Below are 17,234 nucleotides of genomic sequence, written 5' to 3'. Positions count from 1 at the left end.
CAGACAAGCGTTGTATCACCATCCTTTGCGGTTGGGAGGCCTGACCCTCTTCCAAGCAGAGACTTGCTTCGTTGTGTATTGACATTTCCTTTATTTAAACACGGGTACGAGAGCTGCTGAAAAAGACAGTGACTTTTGCCTATTATGACCAAAGCCAAACCCTCAACTTGGATTTGCACCGTTCAGTTCTGCTCAACTCGTGCACACCCTACTCACGCGTTCCTCAATGTCGTACACTTTGGGCTCCATCCTCAGGTGGCATAAACCAAAGAGGACAGATCAGCGCCCTTTCACTCTACTGTATCTGGACAGTTGTTACGTCTTTCTTGGATTATCAATTCCTTAATTTTTCCTGGGTGGACTTAACGTTGTTGTATCTTTGTCAGACCCTGTGTGTTACCTGTCTGGGAAGGGTTAGGACTAGCTGTAGGATTCGGTTGTGCACGTGGCCCCCAGCAAATGGGCAGCACTGTCCAGGTGGTGCTGTCATAAATATTTGTGAGATTTCCATGTGAAACTCTGTAAGCAGGCGCCACTTGGAAAATTCTTTGGATGTCAGCTGAGCAGGAGACCCTTTTCTTTGCTGGTCAGACGGGAGGATGGAGTTAGGTTGTTGCCTTCGCATTTTGCAGAAGGCTTTGTCACGTGCTGGGGAATTTTCCTGGCAGAAGAAAGATTCCCTTGGCCAACACAGACGAGCACGCGAAGTGTGGCATGTGGACTCCTGAAGCTCATTACCGTGTGCTGCTTGCCTTCTTCAGCCACAGTTCCAAACTGGGCTGTCTGAGTCTGTCTGCTGTTGCTCTGAGTATCGGGGGTAGTAGCTGTGCAAGGTGAGAAGCTGCTTGTCCACCAAGGAACCCTTTCTCCCTAACGCTTCTTATTTAGATGCCTCCAGAAACACAAAAGGAACTGCAGGAACAGCTTGATCTGTCATTTACCATTGATTGTGACTCATCAGAAATCCCTATTTTAGTTCCTTTTGTTGTTAGTGCAACCACTTTAATATTGCCCAAATGGCTCAGCTCCCAAGCGACTGTGTTACAACCATTAGACGTTGTGAGCGTTAGGAGAAGGAATAACAAATTAAAGATTCGCCTAAAAGCAGCAAAATAAAATGTTCACAGAATTTTGTCACTTGTTGCGAATGCTTATTAATTTGATTTGTACTTTGAATCTGTCAGTCCCTTCTGCTGAAATACCACACGGCGGATATTCTCATTAAATAACAAGTTGGCAGTTGAGGAATTGGTACAAATGTCAATAGGAAGGACTGAGTTAGACCTGCTGCTTCGCAAAGGTACAGGTCCTAAAGCTTCATCTTTAACATTTAGATGTTCAGTAAACTTGTAGAATATATAAAGCCCTGAACATTCAAGCTGAGTATTAATGCAATAAAAATAACTATAAAAATATAAGCCAGTAACTGTGGGTTTATACCATTTAGTATTTTAGCTCAGGAACTCCAAAGGCATGATCTGCCCTTCCATTTGGCCTTTTCTGATTGTTTGCTTCAGGAGCCTAGAGAACTAGCAGTTTGACTGAAGCCTAGTTAGGTAGTCTTTAATTTATTTTTCTTTCCCCACGTTCATTTTAACAAGCCCTTGCGGAGTTCACAAAGACAGACAAAATGGAGACAAAATGCCCACACAGGGTGTTTTTGAGCTCTTCTCTTGATGTTTTCTTAAATGTCATTGTGATGTTTGGAGTTCTAATGAATTTTCGCACATAAGATGAAAGAGTTTGAGTTGATGGATTGTCATGTGCTGTGGGGCTTTGTGTTTTTTGTTTTTTATGATTTTAGGTGTGAGCTTCAACAGTGTTTATACCCAAATTTGGAGAGTACTCCTTCACCTAGCTGCTGACCCCTACCCTGATGTCTCCGACTTGGCTATGAAGGTTCTCAATAGCATTGCCTACAAGGTATGCCGTTCTGTGTGTCTCTGAGGCTTTTCTCTGTTATTTTTTTTCATGCTTAGGTAGACTGAACTGAATAGGTCCATTGGAGGGCTCTGGTAAGTGGTCCTAGTTCAGTCTGGTTCTATTGCAGAAGGAGCTTTTAATGTTTCAAAATGATAAACACTTGTATGAACTCGTGATCAGGTGAAATAAATAAATGGGGGAGGGCCTGGGATTGTTTTAGGATATAAATTAGGTACAGACCGTATACGGTAGGTCTTGTTTAGAAGTCTACCTAGATCAGTCCCTGGGAGAAAGCTTAAATATACTTCATTAAATTATCCGTTTGCAAACTGATTTAGATTATGCAAGTGGGACTGGCCTGCAGACTGAAGCCACAACGGCTCTCCAATCCAGGTGAACTAGTACATGTGAGTCAGCATGCAGACACCCCTGCCACTGCTCACCTCTCAGCCCAGGCCTGATCCGCCTAAACCACCATCCTCATCACATCTCATCCTCCACGGGTGACAAGATGTCCCTGGAGGCTGCCATCACTGCTCGTCCAGGATTGCCAGCCTGGGGAGCTGCAGAAGCACCCTCACCTTCCACCTGAAACGAAGCACCAGGCCACCCCAGAACATCTTCTCACCAACTGCCTGCCCCCTTCCCCGCCCCGGTCGGTGGTGTCGGAGGGCTCTGAGCGCAGTCCTTCCCCCGTGCTTCCTAGTTGCTCTAGCATCAAGACCATGAGCCATTGCAATGCCAGATGACGTCTCTTACTGACGATTTCCAGCGAATAATGCCAAATCTTCAGACTTGGGCTTCTAAGCTGAAGTTGCAGTAAGAGATGCCAGCATTGTGCACTACCATTCTAATGCCTTAGAGATTTCTTGCTTTTAAATCTGATTTTCTGTTGAGACAATAGTTATTTATTTGAACTCTTTTATTTGTTTTAAGTGTACATGTCAGTGAGTGGTGGGGTCTGGGCTGTGGGGTAGAGAATTATTTTGGCAGTGGGGACAACAGGGTCAGCCCTTCCCTGGCGATTCAGGTGTACAACAAATTACTGTCAGGCTGGAGTTCACGGAGGTGAATGAGAAGGAAAAGGTAAAAGATTTCCCTCTCTCCGCTCTAGATGCATGAAACTGTTCCAGGTTTGTGTTTGGGAAGGCTCTTCGCAAGATGAAATGTTACTCCTGCTGTGGGATAAAAAGGGATTTGAAGAGGAACCAGATCTGCTTTTCCTGTCTTAGATATTTTTTCAGGACTTACTCCCTCGCTAGTGGGAAGAGATGAGTTGCTGTTGGGAAAGGTGCTGCTGGGCCCTGCAGCCACCTTTGGGTGTGCTCAGCCGGCAGGAATTGTGGTTGTGACACCTGTAGTGAATGTTATGGCTGGTTTGGTGAATTCTGTGTCGATTCTGACAAGTTTGGACCTAAATGTCTCTGTACTGAGTGGAGTCCAAGAGCTTGAGTGGGTGGGTATCGGGCACCTCGTGCTCTGCTCTCGGGCAGCTGCTCTGTCCCCACTTTCTCAGGCAACGGCTTTTCAAGGGGGTTTGCAAAACAATAGAAGCAGCATTCCCATTTACAGAGATTTTTATCTGGGGATGCTTCAGTGAACAAAACTTATTTGTTCTTCTTTGCCTTGGCCACAAGATCCATAAGGAAAGTATTTAAATATGCAATTTGTCCAGCAGTTTGGGCAGCTGTGGGCTAACTGCTGTGCGCTGGGCTTTGCTTTTGCCAGCACCACCTGGCTTAGGTAGCTTCTAGAAAGGCTTTTTTTTAATTTAAAAAAAAAAAAGAAACCTATTAACAGCCCACCAAAATGAAAGTTGAGGCTTCAGATGCTGGGTTACGATCTGGCCTTTGTTCATTTCATGCTGGACAGAGCTCCCCTGTGAGCAGTGCTGCCGGGATTTACAGCCTGAGCTCCGTGTCTCTGCTCCTGTGAGCTCACACAGATTATAGGAGTTGTCTGATGTGAAATGCAAATTAGTAACAATTAAATTTTTGCTAACTGTATCCTGAGATTTTCCCTTGGTGCTAATCGAGCTTTGTTGGACATAAAAGGGAGCAGCCCGGACTCTGCCCACGGGCCCTTGGGTCCCCCCGGGTGTGTGCAAACAACACATCTTCCATTGGGTTGTTTGAATTTTATCATTGAATAAAACCAAAAGTTTATTTTCTTGCTGAAACGAAAATACTGCTTCGGGTGAAGTAAAGCAGTTGAATATTTAATCCTTTTGTTCTAATTAATACAAAATTCAGGGAACAAGAGGCTTCAGTTTGGAGCTTGGACAGCTGAAGTTTTCTTGTATTCACAGAGCTGAGCCAAGCCCTGCGGGCTGTGCGACACTGCCTGCTGCTGTTGGGCTTTTTAGCTGAAGGACCTGAACAAATTAGTTTGTATTTCTGGATGGCGCTGGTTAACTGCTTCTTCATTTTTGGTGGACTAAATATTGTGCAAAAGTCCAGTTTAAGAGTCTGCATTTGTAAAATAGCTCTTTGCAAGGCACTGTGTGAATTAAAAGCAGGATATTTGTGTTCAGATGAGACCAGTCCTGTTCAGGTTTTTAATGGAGCCATGAATGTAGATCTTTGTCTACCAACGAACTCCAGCGGTCTTTAAATAGGGGGATGTCTCTGTGAGCAGCCAGTGAGTAGGTTGCACAGACGTGCCTGTGTCCTGGGTGTGAGATGCGCCGTGTGGTTCCCTGGGCTGGTTGGGCACTGCTGCTCCTCACCCAGATCGTGGCTGTGTTGTGATTTATATTTATGATGCAGACTGGAACGCTACAACCCTCATTCCCAGCCTGATCTCTTCAAAAATCCAAAGCACGCTTTTTGCCTGCACCAAAACAGCACCCAGTAAGCAGTGTTGGCCTTTTAAGACTTTTTGAGCTCACAATTAATTAAGGAAGGTTTGCTTCCTCCCAGGTTGCTTCATCCAGCTGTTTTTAGTGGAAGGCTCAAGGCTGAGTTATCCCAGGAGTTATTCCTCCACCACATCACCCCTTGGTTCAGGCCTTTCTGTGCATAAGCAAGTAATTCTGACAGTGTGCTCTTTTTTTTTTAACCTGGAGGCAATTTGCAAAATTATGAATTACCATCTCCCCTCCTGAAAAGAGATTGTTTGACTGGCAGAAGAGCAAATCCCCAGGAAATGGGGAGCTGCTGCCTCCAGCAAAACACGCTGCCGTATCACTGAACTGCAGCCCTCGCGTCGCTCGCTGCCTTCAGGAAAGAAATTGCTTTTTTATTTTTCCCAGGCAAAGGCAGGCTGTCTGCCACGCTCATCTCTGTGTACCCCTTCAGCAAATTACCGTTAGCTGACCCTGTCCCTCGGCTGTGAAACGAGGTGACCTGACCCATTCCAAGTGACAGAGACCTGACTGCAAGAATCTTAAAACTGAGCCTTCTGTGACTAATTAGTTATGAATAATAATATGTCACTAGTTACTAAATTCTTTCTGCATTCTTTCCATTCTCACGGTGTGATCGTCTGCCCCAGCCCCGTACAGTAGCACTGCTCAGCCTCTGGTGATGGGGAGATGAGTGGCCTTTAGGACCCCGTGTGAAAAGGAGGAAAATAACACCTCAAACGAGCCTGTCTCGTGGGAGGAGGTGAGCTCAGGGGCAGCCGGGCTAACACTTGCCCTCCCAGCCATGGCAATGTGGTGCTTGCTGCGGAGTGGGTGTGCTGTAGTGACAGTCATCACTGCTCCTACCCCTGGGAGCCGGACAAACGATGGGCAGGAGGGCTTGACCCCTGCCGAAGCGAGGGAGGTGAAAACCTCGCTGGGTCGTTTGAGGAAGGGAGGAGTGGAGCCATCTCAGGAGACCTTTTGGCTCCTGCAAGGAGAGGGCAGGGTGTCTCCCAAGCATGAGCGCCTCAAGTTTCCCTCTGCAGCAGACACGAGTGGGCTTTAAGCGCAAAGACAGATGCTCTTGGTCACGATGGTTGTTGGTTCTGCCTTGTAAAGGCTTACAAAAGGCTCGTTAGCTGTCGGGGCTCCAGCAGACCACGTGCACAGCTCTTGCCTTCTGCGTGCTCCGTGTGGCAGTAGCTGCTGGCCTTGGTGTCAGCTGGGTGCAAGCCCTCGTGTCGTCACCCCAGAACCTCGCTCAGCTCTCGCGCTGCGAGTTGTGGATTTTCTCAGCGTTTGAAGAGATGATGAAAGGCAGCTTGCCTGCGGGGCAGCCGTGTTTGTCCCTCCGGCTTTTTTGTGCCAGTCTGAGGCTCCCTTTAAAAGTTATTTCGATATGTGAAAAATTTCAAACGTGTCACAGGAGGCAGAGTAATGTGGAAGAGGAGGGAAGGAGTCTGTAAGCAGTGGAGAACTTCTCCCTTTCGAAAGGGGAGGTTGGTTTGTACGGTGTGAGCAGCGCATCCAGCCTGGAGGAGTGTGAGATGGGGACGTAGCTGTTCTCTTCTTGCTGCCTTTCCCCTGGCTTGCGTTTCAGGCCTCCCCCAGGACAAAGGGCAATAATTTCTCAGGCTCTTTTGGAAATAGATCTCCTCTAGCTGGTGGCTGAGTGCTGGGGAACCGTTTTGCAGGAGGACTGGCTGTGTTTTGTAGAGCTCGGAGCAACCCAACCGTGTAAATCTGCCTTCCACATAGGAGCAATGTGGTGCATTCTCCAGCGGGCTCGGGAAGAGCTTGGCCCTGTTAGGGGAGAGGACAGGAGGCAGCTTCAGGCAGCTGCCGGATTTACGAGGAGAGTTCTGACTCGAACATGAAATCAGGGTCAGAACGGGCGTTCAAGTTGTGGTGGTGGTGGGAAACGCAGCCCTGTGTCGGGAGGTGGGAGGGAAAGCCTGGCTGCTGAAGGGGAAGCCCGGGGCTGTGTGCCTGCCCGGTGGCAGCTCGTTTGCAAGGGCTGGCACAGGTCACGGGCTGCAGCTGATGTAGGGAAAAGGCTTATGTGTTAGTCAAAGCCGTTTCCCTGTGAGTAACAGCAGGGGACTTTCTGGTAAGTGTTTTCTGACTAAAAAAGTAATAAAATCATCTTATGTGTTGGGAACTGCACAGGGGCTTTTTTTTCATATACATTTTTAAACACACGCTCACCAATAGAGAGCTTAACTTCATTTAGCCCCAGGTGTGCAGTTGTATTAGACAATAAACTACTGCGGCTGGTGTTTTGCAGTCTTGGCTGTTCAGGACTCTGCTGTGTTTTTTTTCCTCTAGGCAACAGTAAATGCTCGGCCCCAGCGCATCCTCGACACCTCCTCGCTGACGCAGTCAGCCCCTGCCAGCCCCACCAACAAGGGCATGCACATCCACCAAGTCGGGTAAGCTCCAGCGCTGCTCTCTGGTGCTTTTGCCGTGGTGGGTTGAGGTGCTCCCCACCAGCCACCGCTCGAGCAGCCAGCCCAGTCACTGCACCAGAGCAAACAGGCCAAGGTCTCGGTAGCTTCTTGTTCTAGCACTGGTAAGGTGTTCAGAAAGAAAAGCTCTGGGAAAAGGTGGGGAGTTTCTTCCTGGTTTTCTTTTTAGGACAAAGAGTAGCAAGCTGCACTAGTTATCTAAAGGTGAATGTCACTGAGACGTGCCAGGTTTCAGGGAACGTGTATCAGTGGTTCAGACAACGCGGGGCTCCCGGCCAGTGCTCTCTGACTCCTCTCCCTCTTTTTTGATCTTCAGAGGGTCACCTCCAACCACTAGTACGAGCAGCTCCAGCCTGACAAATGATGTGACAAAACAACCAGTCAGTCGGGACATCACATCTGTAAGACCCGCCAACGTCGGCAACATGGGGGTTCAGTATACTCCCCACTCCCACCAGTTCCCCAGGACAAGGAAAATGTTTGACAAAGGGCCAGAACAGGTACAGAGACTTTCCTTCCAGATCCGACTGCTTCCCCGCTCCGCTGGGGTTTGTTACACAGTCTGTTCTTTGTATTTTATTTCTCCATATCTCTTGTTTGCTTCTAGCTGCTGTTAACTCCAGGTTGTTTTCCTCTAACCAATAACATAAAAATTGATTAATTTTTTTCTTCAGAATAAATTTTGTTTTATAGCTTTTGATAGGGCGTTACTCACTTCTGCTGCTACTAAGAAGTGTTTAATCAAAGCTGATCGTTTATTCTTTCATAAACATTTGTCTGCCTGAGTGATAAAGCAAAGTCAGATCTGTGACCCTCAGGTGCTTTTCCTCCAACCTCAGTAAAGCAGGGACCGAGGAGGAAAAAGGGGAGATTCCTCTTCCTTTAACATACAAACTGGCATTCCTCTTGAGAGACTGATGGGTGCTTCTGCACTGGAATAGTCACCTTCTTTCCTGCAGCCACCACTTTCCAGCAGCACCCACTCCACACTTGGCAGCCCCTCTTTGCTCTGCCCAAGGGTGTGAGCCCAGGCTATTCCTGGGAAGACCAAAGCTCGTTACAGGTCGCCCTGATGAAAGAGAGCTGAGCTGATCGGTCGAGAGCTGGGAGGACCTCTGGGAGGAGCGGCAGGGACTTCTCTTTTCGGTGTGCAACCAAGCCAACGAGGGGTTTGCATACGTTTTAGCATTCTAAAGACAGTCACCAGGTACTGGGCATTTTTCCATTTACAGAAGCATGAAGGACTGATGTGATGCCAAGTAGAGCAATCGGTCAGATTTTAGTGTGCACAAAGGATTCTGAACATCACCTTCAGATGACTTCAGATGAATCGTGTCATGAATACGGTTGAGTCCAAGCACACTCAGATGTGCTTGTGGCCATCACGTGAAGATAGAGACTGTACTTATCAATGGTCAGTACTCTTCAGGGTTCAACCATCTGGCAGCAGTTTTGTGGCTGCCTCTCCCTCTACTTCAGAGCATTTCCAGGATTTTTGTGGTGCTGGCTCTGTGATCTCACAGAAGCTTCCAGAGGTGGAGAGTCAATTCTTCTGTGTGATTACAAAATAACGTGTTGAAGCCTTAGCAGGAACACCTTCGCTTCTCACGGGGATGGCAGCACTAGCCTGGATCAGAGTTCTGAAAAAATGAATGAAACCTGGTTGGATGGAGTGGTCTTTCCATTTTCTTTTTGGCTGTCTGGTGCTTCGTAACAGATGTTCAATCCATACATGCCCTTGATGTGGAGCTGTGTCTGGCTGTGCTTTATCCTGAATCTCTTCGTTGCTCCACTGTTTCTCACGCCAGATGCTTGGGAGACCATGAGAAAGCTCATCCTGGGACTTCATTTTGATGATACAGCGATGCCTCAGCCCTGATTCGTGTGGTGACTTGGTGATGTCTTGTGCTGTGCAGAGGAGGGAATTTGTGCATCTCGAAAGAGTTAATGTAATGCCAGTGAGCTTAAAGCTCGATGTGAACGTTTCATAGCCTTGGCAATATGTCTGAGCTCTTTTCTGCCCAGCGATGTGTTGAAGGCAATCTGGGTACTGCTGCGTGTGCCTCTTGCCCACGGGCGTGGGAGGGACGTGGGTTAACATCCTCTTCTCTTTCTGGGCAGACCACTGACGATGCCGATGATACCGTGGGACACAAAAGTTTCATTTCGGCCACCGTGCAGACGGGGTTTTGTGACTGGAGCGCGAAGTATTTTGCTCAGCCAGTCATGAAGGTAACGGTTTATCTCTGTGCATGCTTTCTGAACCACGGCACTGAGCTCTCCCAGAGCGCTGGTGTTCTGAGCGCAGGCTCGGGGCTTTCCCTGCTCCTTTTCCCCTTCCTTCAATCTGGGAAGGGAAGGGAATGGGCTTACTTGCATCATGCTGCTCTAGGGAGCTGCGTGACCACTGTGCTTGTAAAGTAAGAGGGAAGAAATCATCAGAGGGAGCAGAAGAGTGAGTGACAGACGGGGAGAGTGGTGTGGTAGTAGGGCAAGAGCCCAGAGCAAAAACCCTGCACCCCCTGGAGCACGTTCAGGAAAGAATGGAAGTGAGGAGGTGCTGTAGCTGGTCTGGATCCGCCGGCTTTGCACGGTTGCAGGTCACGTTGCAGAGTTGTTCATTGTAAATGGTGTGTGTGTCTGTAAACTGAAAATTGCATTATAGTAAAAATTGATTTTTTTTTAATATAAATAAATGGAATAAGGAAAGCCCTTTATCCCAGAGAGGGCTGTGAGAGGCTGGGGAAGGGGAGGTACTGTTTTCTTTGACATTCTAGCTGAATTTTCTGGCTGTGATGATGCTAAAACAAGCAGAGAAATGGTGGGACTGCTGCCCTGGGTGAAGAGCACGTAACCCCAGTGGCAGCAGAACTTACCCTTCACCCGAAGTTAGGCTTGGCTCTGTAGTCTAGCGTGACTTCAGAGCTGTGCTGTGCTTGTGGGCACCCTGTGTAGACGCCTTTAACTTAAAAGGAGAATGTGGTAGTGACTGGACACGTGCGTGGCTGCCTGGGGAGCCTTTGAAAGCAGCGTTGTTGTTTTTTAAAGTTTAAAAAAGAGAGTTCTGTTATGGCAAAGAATGAGGGTGGTGATGACAAGTCTCCGTTGAGATCTCTTTAGAAGGGAGTGAGTTCTGGTAGCTGAGTTGGCTTCATGTGAAGTGAGAGACGCACTGAAGCCTTGTTCTAGGAAAAACCAAAACAGGGCTCTTAAGAGACGGGCAAAGATTGTCAGTGACTGGAAACACAAACTGTTAAATTCCCAGAATCTTTTAGCCAAAGATCAGGTTTCAATTTTAAGTATAAATAAAAACATTTAAGTATAAATAAAAACTTTCAATTTTAAGTATAAATAAAAACAAGCAGTAAATCTCACCTTATTAGAAGCAAACACGATAAGGCTCCAGGTGCCTTGGGAGTCAAGCAGCACAAACTGTAACAGAACTTTCAGCTTAATTTCTTGGAGTTGCTGCAATTTCTGTGAATAATAATGCACAGTGTGTATTAATGCCATTACCTGAGCAACTTGGCAATGGATGTTTATATCCAACCACTGATATTTAAATCTTAATAATGAAGAAATTGTCCTTTTTACGTGCTGTCTCATCCAAGAATTGCCGCTGAGCCATCCATCACCTCTGCTTCCAGTCTTTAGGCATGTTAAATTGTTTGATGATGAGGTGAGGTAATTGCCCCCAAGTTTAAGGATATCAGAAAACCAGGTACATGGCAGCCAGTTTCTGTGGAGCTTTGATTCCTTTAAAGAATCACCGGGAGGAAAGACTAGATGGTGAAGTGATTGCCTGGCACTTCCTCAGCTGCTGGTGAAATTAACTTTCTTCTGATATCGTTAGCAGAATAATTCATTAGGACATACGTCTGGCCTGTGGGGCTCCCTTGCTTGGTCAAGCTTTAAACCAGGGTTTTCTCTCATCACGCTGAGTTTTGATGTGTTGATTCAAGGCCAGAAGAGAGTACAGGAGGAGGAGGAGGTTGTTCTATCTCTTAGTTCTTATTAAAAACATTCGTCTGCTTTCTAAGGAAAGCTTTTCCCAGTGAAGAGGGGTGTCTTTATTAATAAAATAAATCATGGTAGACAGCCAAGCAAAGGCAGGTTCAGGGGTAGATGGGGAGCACTGTGTGTGTGTGTGGGTTTAGTACTTCATGTGCATAAAATAGAGAAAACTCCTTTAGGGGAGGAAAGAAAAAACGTGGAGCATTCCTGTACTAATTCAGGGAAGCCAGGGAGGGGGAGTCATGGAAATGGAGGGCTCCCCAGCCTTCAGTGCCTCGCCAGGAGAGCGGAGGTGCTGCAGGCTGCACCCCTGTGCGTGCCACGTCTCAGGGGTCTGTCCCGGCAGCTTGTGCTGGCACGGCAGGAGCAGCAGCACGGGTGGCAGCAATGGTCCTTTCCATCGTTTCCTGAGTGGTTTTGTCTGGAAATACTGACTGGGGTTGAGTTTTCTGAGCACGGACTGTCCTCAGCAGAGGTGTTTTAGGTAAGGTTTGAGCAAAACAAAACTGTGTTTTCTAATAAAACAAGGAAGAGAATTGATTTCCCCATTACTTTGTTAAGCAGCTTTAAAAGGCCGAGTAGAGGGTTTCTGCAGAAAAACTTGCACGTCACGCTGTAGTATCAGGGAATTGTGTGTGTCTTTGTAATCAGAGCGGGTGGGGTGTGTGGAAGGGAGAAGCCCCTCTACGAGAACGTTCTTTGGCGTCTCTGGATTGCTGCGTGTGTACCCAGGCAGGACTGGCCATCCCGGGGCTGGGTTTCCATGAGTGCTCCTTTCCTGGAGCCACTGTTCTGCAGCAACAGGGGACAAACAGCCCTGGCTGGTGGCTGCTGTCCTTTGGGACCTTCAGCCTCATGAAAAAGGCAGAGAGTAAAGTCTACCAAGTACTCATGGAAAAAGATGACACTGATGTTTAATTCCAGAACTTCATTTGGAGGTGCTGCCTACCATCATAAACAGGGAAAGACAAGACAACTATTCCTGTAATGAATAAACATAAAATGACTGTGAGTGCATCTTAGTCATATTTAATTTATGAATTTAGTTTTGCTTCACAGACCTTGCTCTGAGAATGCTTTCACTGGAAAGATTAAGGGATTAATTTCCAGTGCAAATCACTGGCTCAGTTTCAAGGCATCATAGCGAATTTGATTTATTGATTATCTAATCAAATAAATGGAGAAAGAAAATACTGCACTGTGAATTCTCTGTGTGCCGGGAAAAACAGATACCTACCCCAGCTCTGATCTCTGCAAAAGTCTTTCCTCTTCATAAATACCCTTGTAGCAAAAGGCTGTTCTGTAACCACAGGCGGGCTTGGAGCGAGCGGCACAGGAAAGCCTTGTTGCCAGCTGCCAGGAAGCCCTGAGTCAAGGGGAGCGGGCGCCAGCGTCTGCTATTGCCAGGCCTGGCAGAACACGCAGGCAGGAGCTGGGAAGCATCCTGGAAGGTGAGAATTACATAAGAAATCCTTCCTGATCCATCCCTGCCTGTGTCTTAGCTGCTGTGCAAAGTCCTGGTAGAGAAGTGAGACTGTGATTGCTGCAGTAACGTTAACCAGGGAAAACTGTACTTAGGGCTGGAGCCGCCCGCTGAACCTCCCTGCTCCCCTCCAAACGCCGCCTTCTGTGGTGAGGGGGAGAGACGAAGTGTTACAGAAGAAAAACCTTGCTGGCTTTCAAATGACACTGCGTGGTGGGAGGTTTCGGAGTCCTAATTGGTTTCTGTGTGAGTGGAAGCTCAGAGATGTTGGGAACCGGCGGCGTGTCGTGATGCTCATGGCGTAGCGCTGGGTGTGACTCCCTCGTGGCTCTGGGCGCTCTGCTCGGAGGAGAGGGGGGCAACAGCCAAAACTGGGCTGCTGTCTGCTAAAATGACTTTGTGATGCTGAAATGGGAGCTGGCTGGGAGGGAGACAAAGACCCGAATGAGGAACCTCAGTAGTTTGTTCTTTTGAATAATAATTTCTGGTTTTCCAGCCAGCAGCAGCTGGGCTGGAGGTCACGGCTCTGCTGCACACACGCCCAGACGTTTGTCACCAGAAGCTCCCTCGTGGCGCGTTCTGTGGGGTTCGAATTTTCAGAGATTCTTTCTCCCTTCTGACAGGATCGTCCCTGCAGCTCTGTCGTGCAGGCGGATGGGCATGGGGGGGAAGGGATGCATTTTTCCTGCATGCTCTGACTCTTTCTGCTCGGCCGGTCAACACGTTGCCTGTTTAGCAAAAGTACACTTAATTGCCCATGTCACGCTTAACTGAACTAGTATAGAGCATCTCTGCTAGGTTACAGTCATTTGCAATGCTTTTTAAGGGTAATTTGAGATCAACAGAGTTTAGTTCATTAAGAGTATCGTACATTTACTCTCTGATAACACTTTGGAAGGACCCACAGGGATTTTTCTGCATTTTTCTTGCTGCTTTTCTTCTCCCAAAGCTCCGTGACCCTCCACAGTACCGCAGAATTGTGACAGGTTTCTTTCTGTGCAGGCTCAGGCCCCGTTACTTTCCCTTTTTAACTTGCTGTTCACCAAATTCCAACCAGCATCAATCAGCTTAATGGTAACGCTGGGAATGAGGCCCAGAGCCTGGATGAGATGTGGAGCCGCCTAGGGCAGGTATGGAGGGCTCAGCGAGGGTATTTTGGGCATTTTCAGCTGTGATCCCAGCTGGGCCTGGGGGAAGCTATTGGACACACGCAGAGCCTGGCGGAAGCATCTTTGCAGGAACCTCCCGTACGAGTTCCAAGGTGATGACATCCCCCGTCTGCAGAGCCTTTGGCACAGAGAACGTGGTTGGTTGAGTCAACTGTACCAAAGCCAAGACTTTAACACATGCCCTTCGTGTTCTCCTGCTGGAAGGAGCCGGGTTGCAGTGTAAAGCGATGCGTGGGTATAACCCATTCAGAACGTAGCGATCCTCTGGGCGAGCACCTGGGACTGCCTGATGTTCCCATCTTCAGAGGATGAAGGAGACAACAACGATGATGAACGGGCGATTGTGGAAGCAGAGGCTGCCCTAGAGCGTACGTGGACTGCAGGTGCTGTGGGAAGATGCCTGGGCACCGAAGGTGGCAGAGGCCAGGTAAAGGTATCCACCCGTGCTTGGTGTTCTGGGGGAGGAAGGGCTTTTGCTGGGGATGGTGCCCAGCTTTCAGGTTTGTCCCGGTCGAGCAGCACAGCAGCCGTGCAGGTGCAGACACGGGAACTGAAACAAAAAGAGACTGATTAAATAGGATTCAGTGCAGGAAAGTCTAGTCAGGGCCCTTCTCTCCCCCTCATCAGTGGGTGCCTCACTCGGACATTGGATCTCCGTAACGTGCTGGGGATCCAAGGCAGTGAAATAATCTCTCCCTCCTGTTTTCCTGCTGTGCCTACGGAGTCAGCTTTGCCTGCAGCCCTGCCCGGGGCTCGGGCTGGCTGCAGGAGGGAGCTCTGTGCAGCAGCAGAGACAGGGCGGGTTTGCTTTCTGCGAAGAAACGCTTTTGCTGACCTGGCGTAGCCCAGATCACTGTGGTGTCACCCAGCACGAGTGGTGTCTCCAGAATGGTCAAAGCAATCAGAGATCACATCTATCAAGACAGAAGGATTTTGTCATTGTCAGTTCTGCCCAGACAGCAGAGAGGAGAGCCTTAAGTAGTGGGCAGTAAAGATGCCTTTACTCTCTACCTAAGGAGAAATTGTAATAACCATTTTAATTACTTTTTTAAGGATCTGCGGATGAATGCAGGACTCAAGGATGCAGCAGGATGCTACAGTTGAAAGGACAGTAAATGTGCTCCACAGAATCACAGAATCAATGAGGTTGGAAGAGCCCTCTGGGCTCATCGAGTCCAACCATTGCCCTGACACCACCATGGCAACTAGACCAGGGCACTGAGTGCCATGGCCAGTCTTTTCTTAAACCCCTCCAGAGATGGTGACTCCACCACCTCCCTGGGCAGCCCCTTCCAATGGCTAATGACCCTTGCTGAGAAGAAATGCCTCCTAATGTCCAACCTGAACCTCCCCTGGCGAAGCTTGAGGCTGTGTCCTCTTGTCCAGAGACTGTGCAAAAAGAAGCTGAGGTTTCAGTGAGGAGAAAGGACCTGCAATATGTGTGTGACCGCTCGTGGGATGGTGCTGGGCCCTGCCTGCAGGCAGCCTGCAAGGGAGGAGGTGCAGGATCCAGCCCAGGTGGATGGAGACAAGCACCTGCAGCCTCTGCACCTCGGGGAAGCGCACGGCAGCAGCCCGCGCTCCACGAACACGCTCCCATCGAGAGCTTGGCCTGCACACTGCATCTCCGGGGTGTCCTGATGGGTCAGCGGTGCCACACGTTGTTGCACACAGTTTTAAGAGCTTCTGTACGTGCGTTTTCAAAAATAAATGCCTTGGCATTGTTGGGGAAGAGGAGTTGTGCTCTTTTTACAGTGAAATCTTTGCGCTCTTGCTGCGTTCATCGTGCGAGTCCTCACTTGCATTTCTGAAAGGATCTTGGGTGTGTGGGGGCTTTGGGTTGTTAGGGGTTGGACCTTTGATGGGTGGATGTGGTGGTTTATTGTCTCTAAAGCAATCAATATACACGGTTTCAACAGAACAAGCAGTATCGGAGGTTTCTCACATGCCAGCCTGCCAGAACTTCCCCAGAGATCTGTCATCCCATCGGTGACAAGCTATCGGCAGCGCTGGCCATACCTGTGCCTTGGTTTGTTGCTCGGTCCCTTTTGCCATCTGCTCCTGCTCTTGCAGGTGGTGTGCAGGACACACCAGGCAAGCGGGGGTTTGATTGGAAAGGCCACTTCTGCCACCAAATCTAGGGACCATACCCTGGGAGATCTCGTGATAGGAGGAATCTTTATTGTTGATATCAGATGATAGAAACAGCTGCCTGGTCAGCCTCCTTGGAAGAGTTAAGTTTGTTCCCACCTGAAAAGCCTGGCAACTCCTTTAACCTGATATTCTTTATCTGCTAGAATGAAGAGCGCTTTGCTCAGCAGCTTAACTGCATAGTTCTTAGTCCTAAACTGTGAAAGCCGCTGGGTGCCTGTAGGAGGATTTACTGTGCTGCTCCTTCCCTTCCCCTGGCCTTTCAGGTCTGGCTTTAATTTATTCCCAGAGAAGCTGGATTTTCATTACGGTGCAGGTGTAATCTCCCCGCTCTCAAATCTCCTTTGATGTATTTTATCTTGGGTTTGTTTATTGCTTTACGTTATTGGTCATTTGTCATGGCCTTTCTAATACATGTTGTATTCTTGAAAAATTGAAATAGTAGTGCTTTTTTTTTTTTTTTGCCAGGAGGAAAGGTGGAGGGTGGGTTTCTTATTTTTTATTTATTTTAAAGAAGCAGAAATTCAGCTCAGTAACAGTTGTTTTCCAAGGTACAGCGCATTTCGAAGACTATATGTAATAGTGACAGACGATTTAAGTGCTTTCTTATTCAGGAAAAAAGGGGTGTGTTGGTGGGGAATGGGGAAGGAGCAAAAGGACTGTGTGTTTTGTGTCTCCCTTCCCCAAGAGTTACTCCTTCTGGAACAGCCATTGCTTCCTTCATCAGAAGCAGCCGGGTTGGAGCCCTGTAGCTCAGCTCCTTCATCGATCCAAGGGTGTTCCTGGAGGAGGGGTGGCACTAGCCTTGGATGATCTGTTGAGCATTAAATAAAAGACACATCATATGTGACTCCTGTGGTGGTTTTGGGGATGGGATCATGTGAGTTCTTTCCTTTTGATCCTGGTCTGTGAATACCCGTGGTCCCTGCCAGGAGCAGCACCTTGACTCCTCAGGTCCGTGGCAGGAAGCGCTGGTACAGAAGGTCTGGCTAGAGGACAGACGTTGCAGGACAGCCATGGTGCTGTGCTGAAGCCTGGAGCTCTGGGGTGGGAATAAATAGAACAAAATAGCTCAGGGCGGCTGCGTACTGCTCCAGGGCCTCTCTCCAATTTCAGGTGGAAGCTTGTGTGTAATCAAACCAAGACGACACAGGGGCATCATTTTCTTGTAGCCAATC

At 48.4% G+C, this 17,234-nt stretch overlaps 1 protein-coding gene across 3 annotated transcripts in view; it reads left to right on the top strand.

Annotated features, from left to right (window-relative positions):
* Positions 1-17,234, top strand: part of RPTOR (regulatory associated protein of MTOR complex 1) — a 132,069-nt gene that overhangs the window by 90,158 nt on the left and 24,677 nt on the right. For all 3 annotated transcript variants that reach the window (XM_068413583.1, XM_068413582.1, XM_068413581.1), the window contains exons 21-24: positions 1,805-1,923; positions 7,100-7,203; positions 7,556-7,739; positions 9,361-9,471. In XM_068413583.1, the coding sequence (XP_068269684.1) occupies positions 1,805-1,923; positions 7,100-7,203; positions 7,556-7,739; positions 9,361-9,471 (518 nt within the window). The remainder of the gene's footprint in view (positions 1-1,804; positions 1,924-7,099; positions 7,204-7,555; positions 7,740-9,360; positions 9,472-17,234) is intronic.

The sequence above is a fragment of the Nyctibius grandis genome, chromosome 15 (genome assembly GCF_013368605.1).
Source record: "Nyctibius grandis isolate bNycGra1 chromosome 15, bNycGra1.pri, whole genome shotgun sequence".
Lineage (NCBI taxonomy): Eukaryota > Metazoa > Chordata > Aves > Nyctibiiformes > Nyctibiidae > Nyctibius > Nyctibius grandis.
This window is presented reverse-complemented; position numbering and strand designations above follow the sequence as displayed.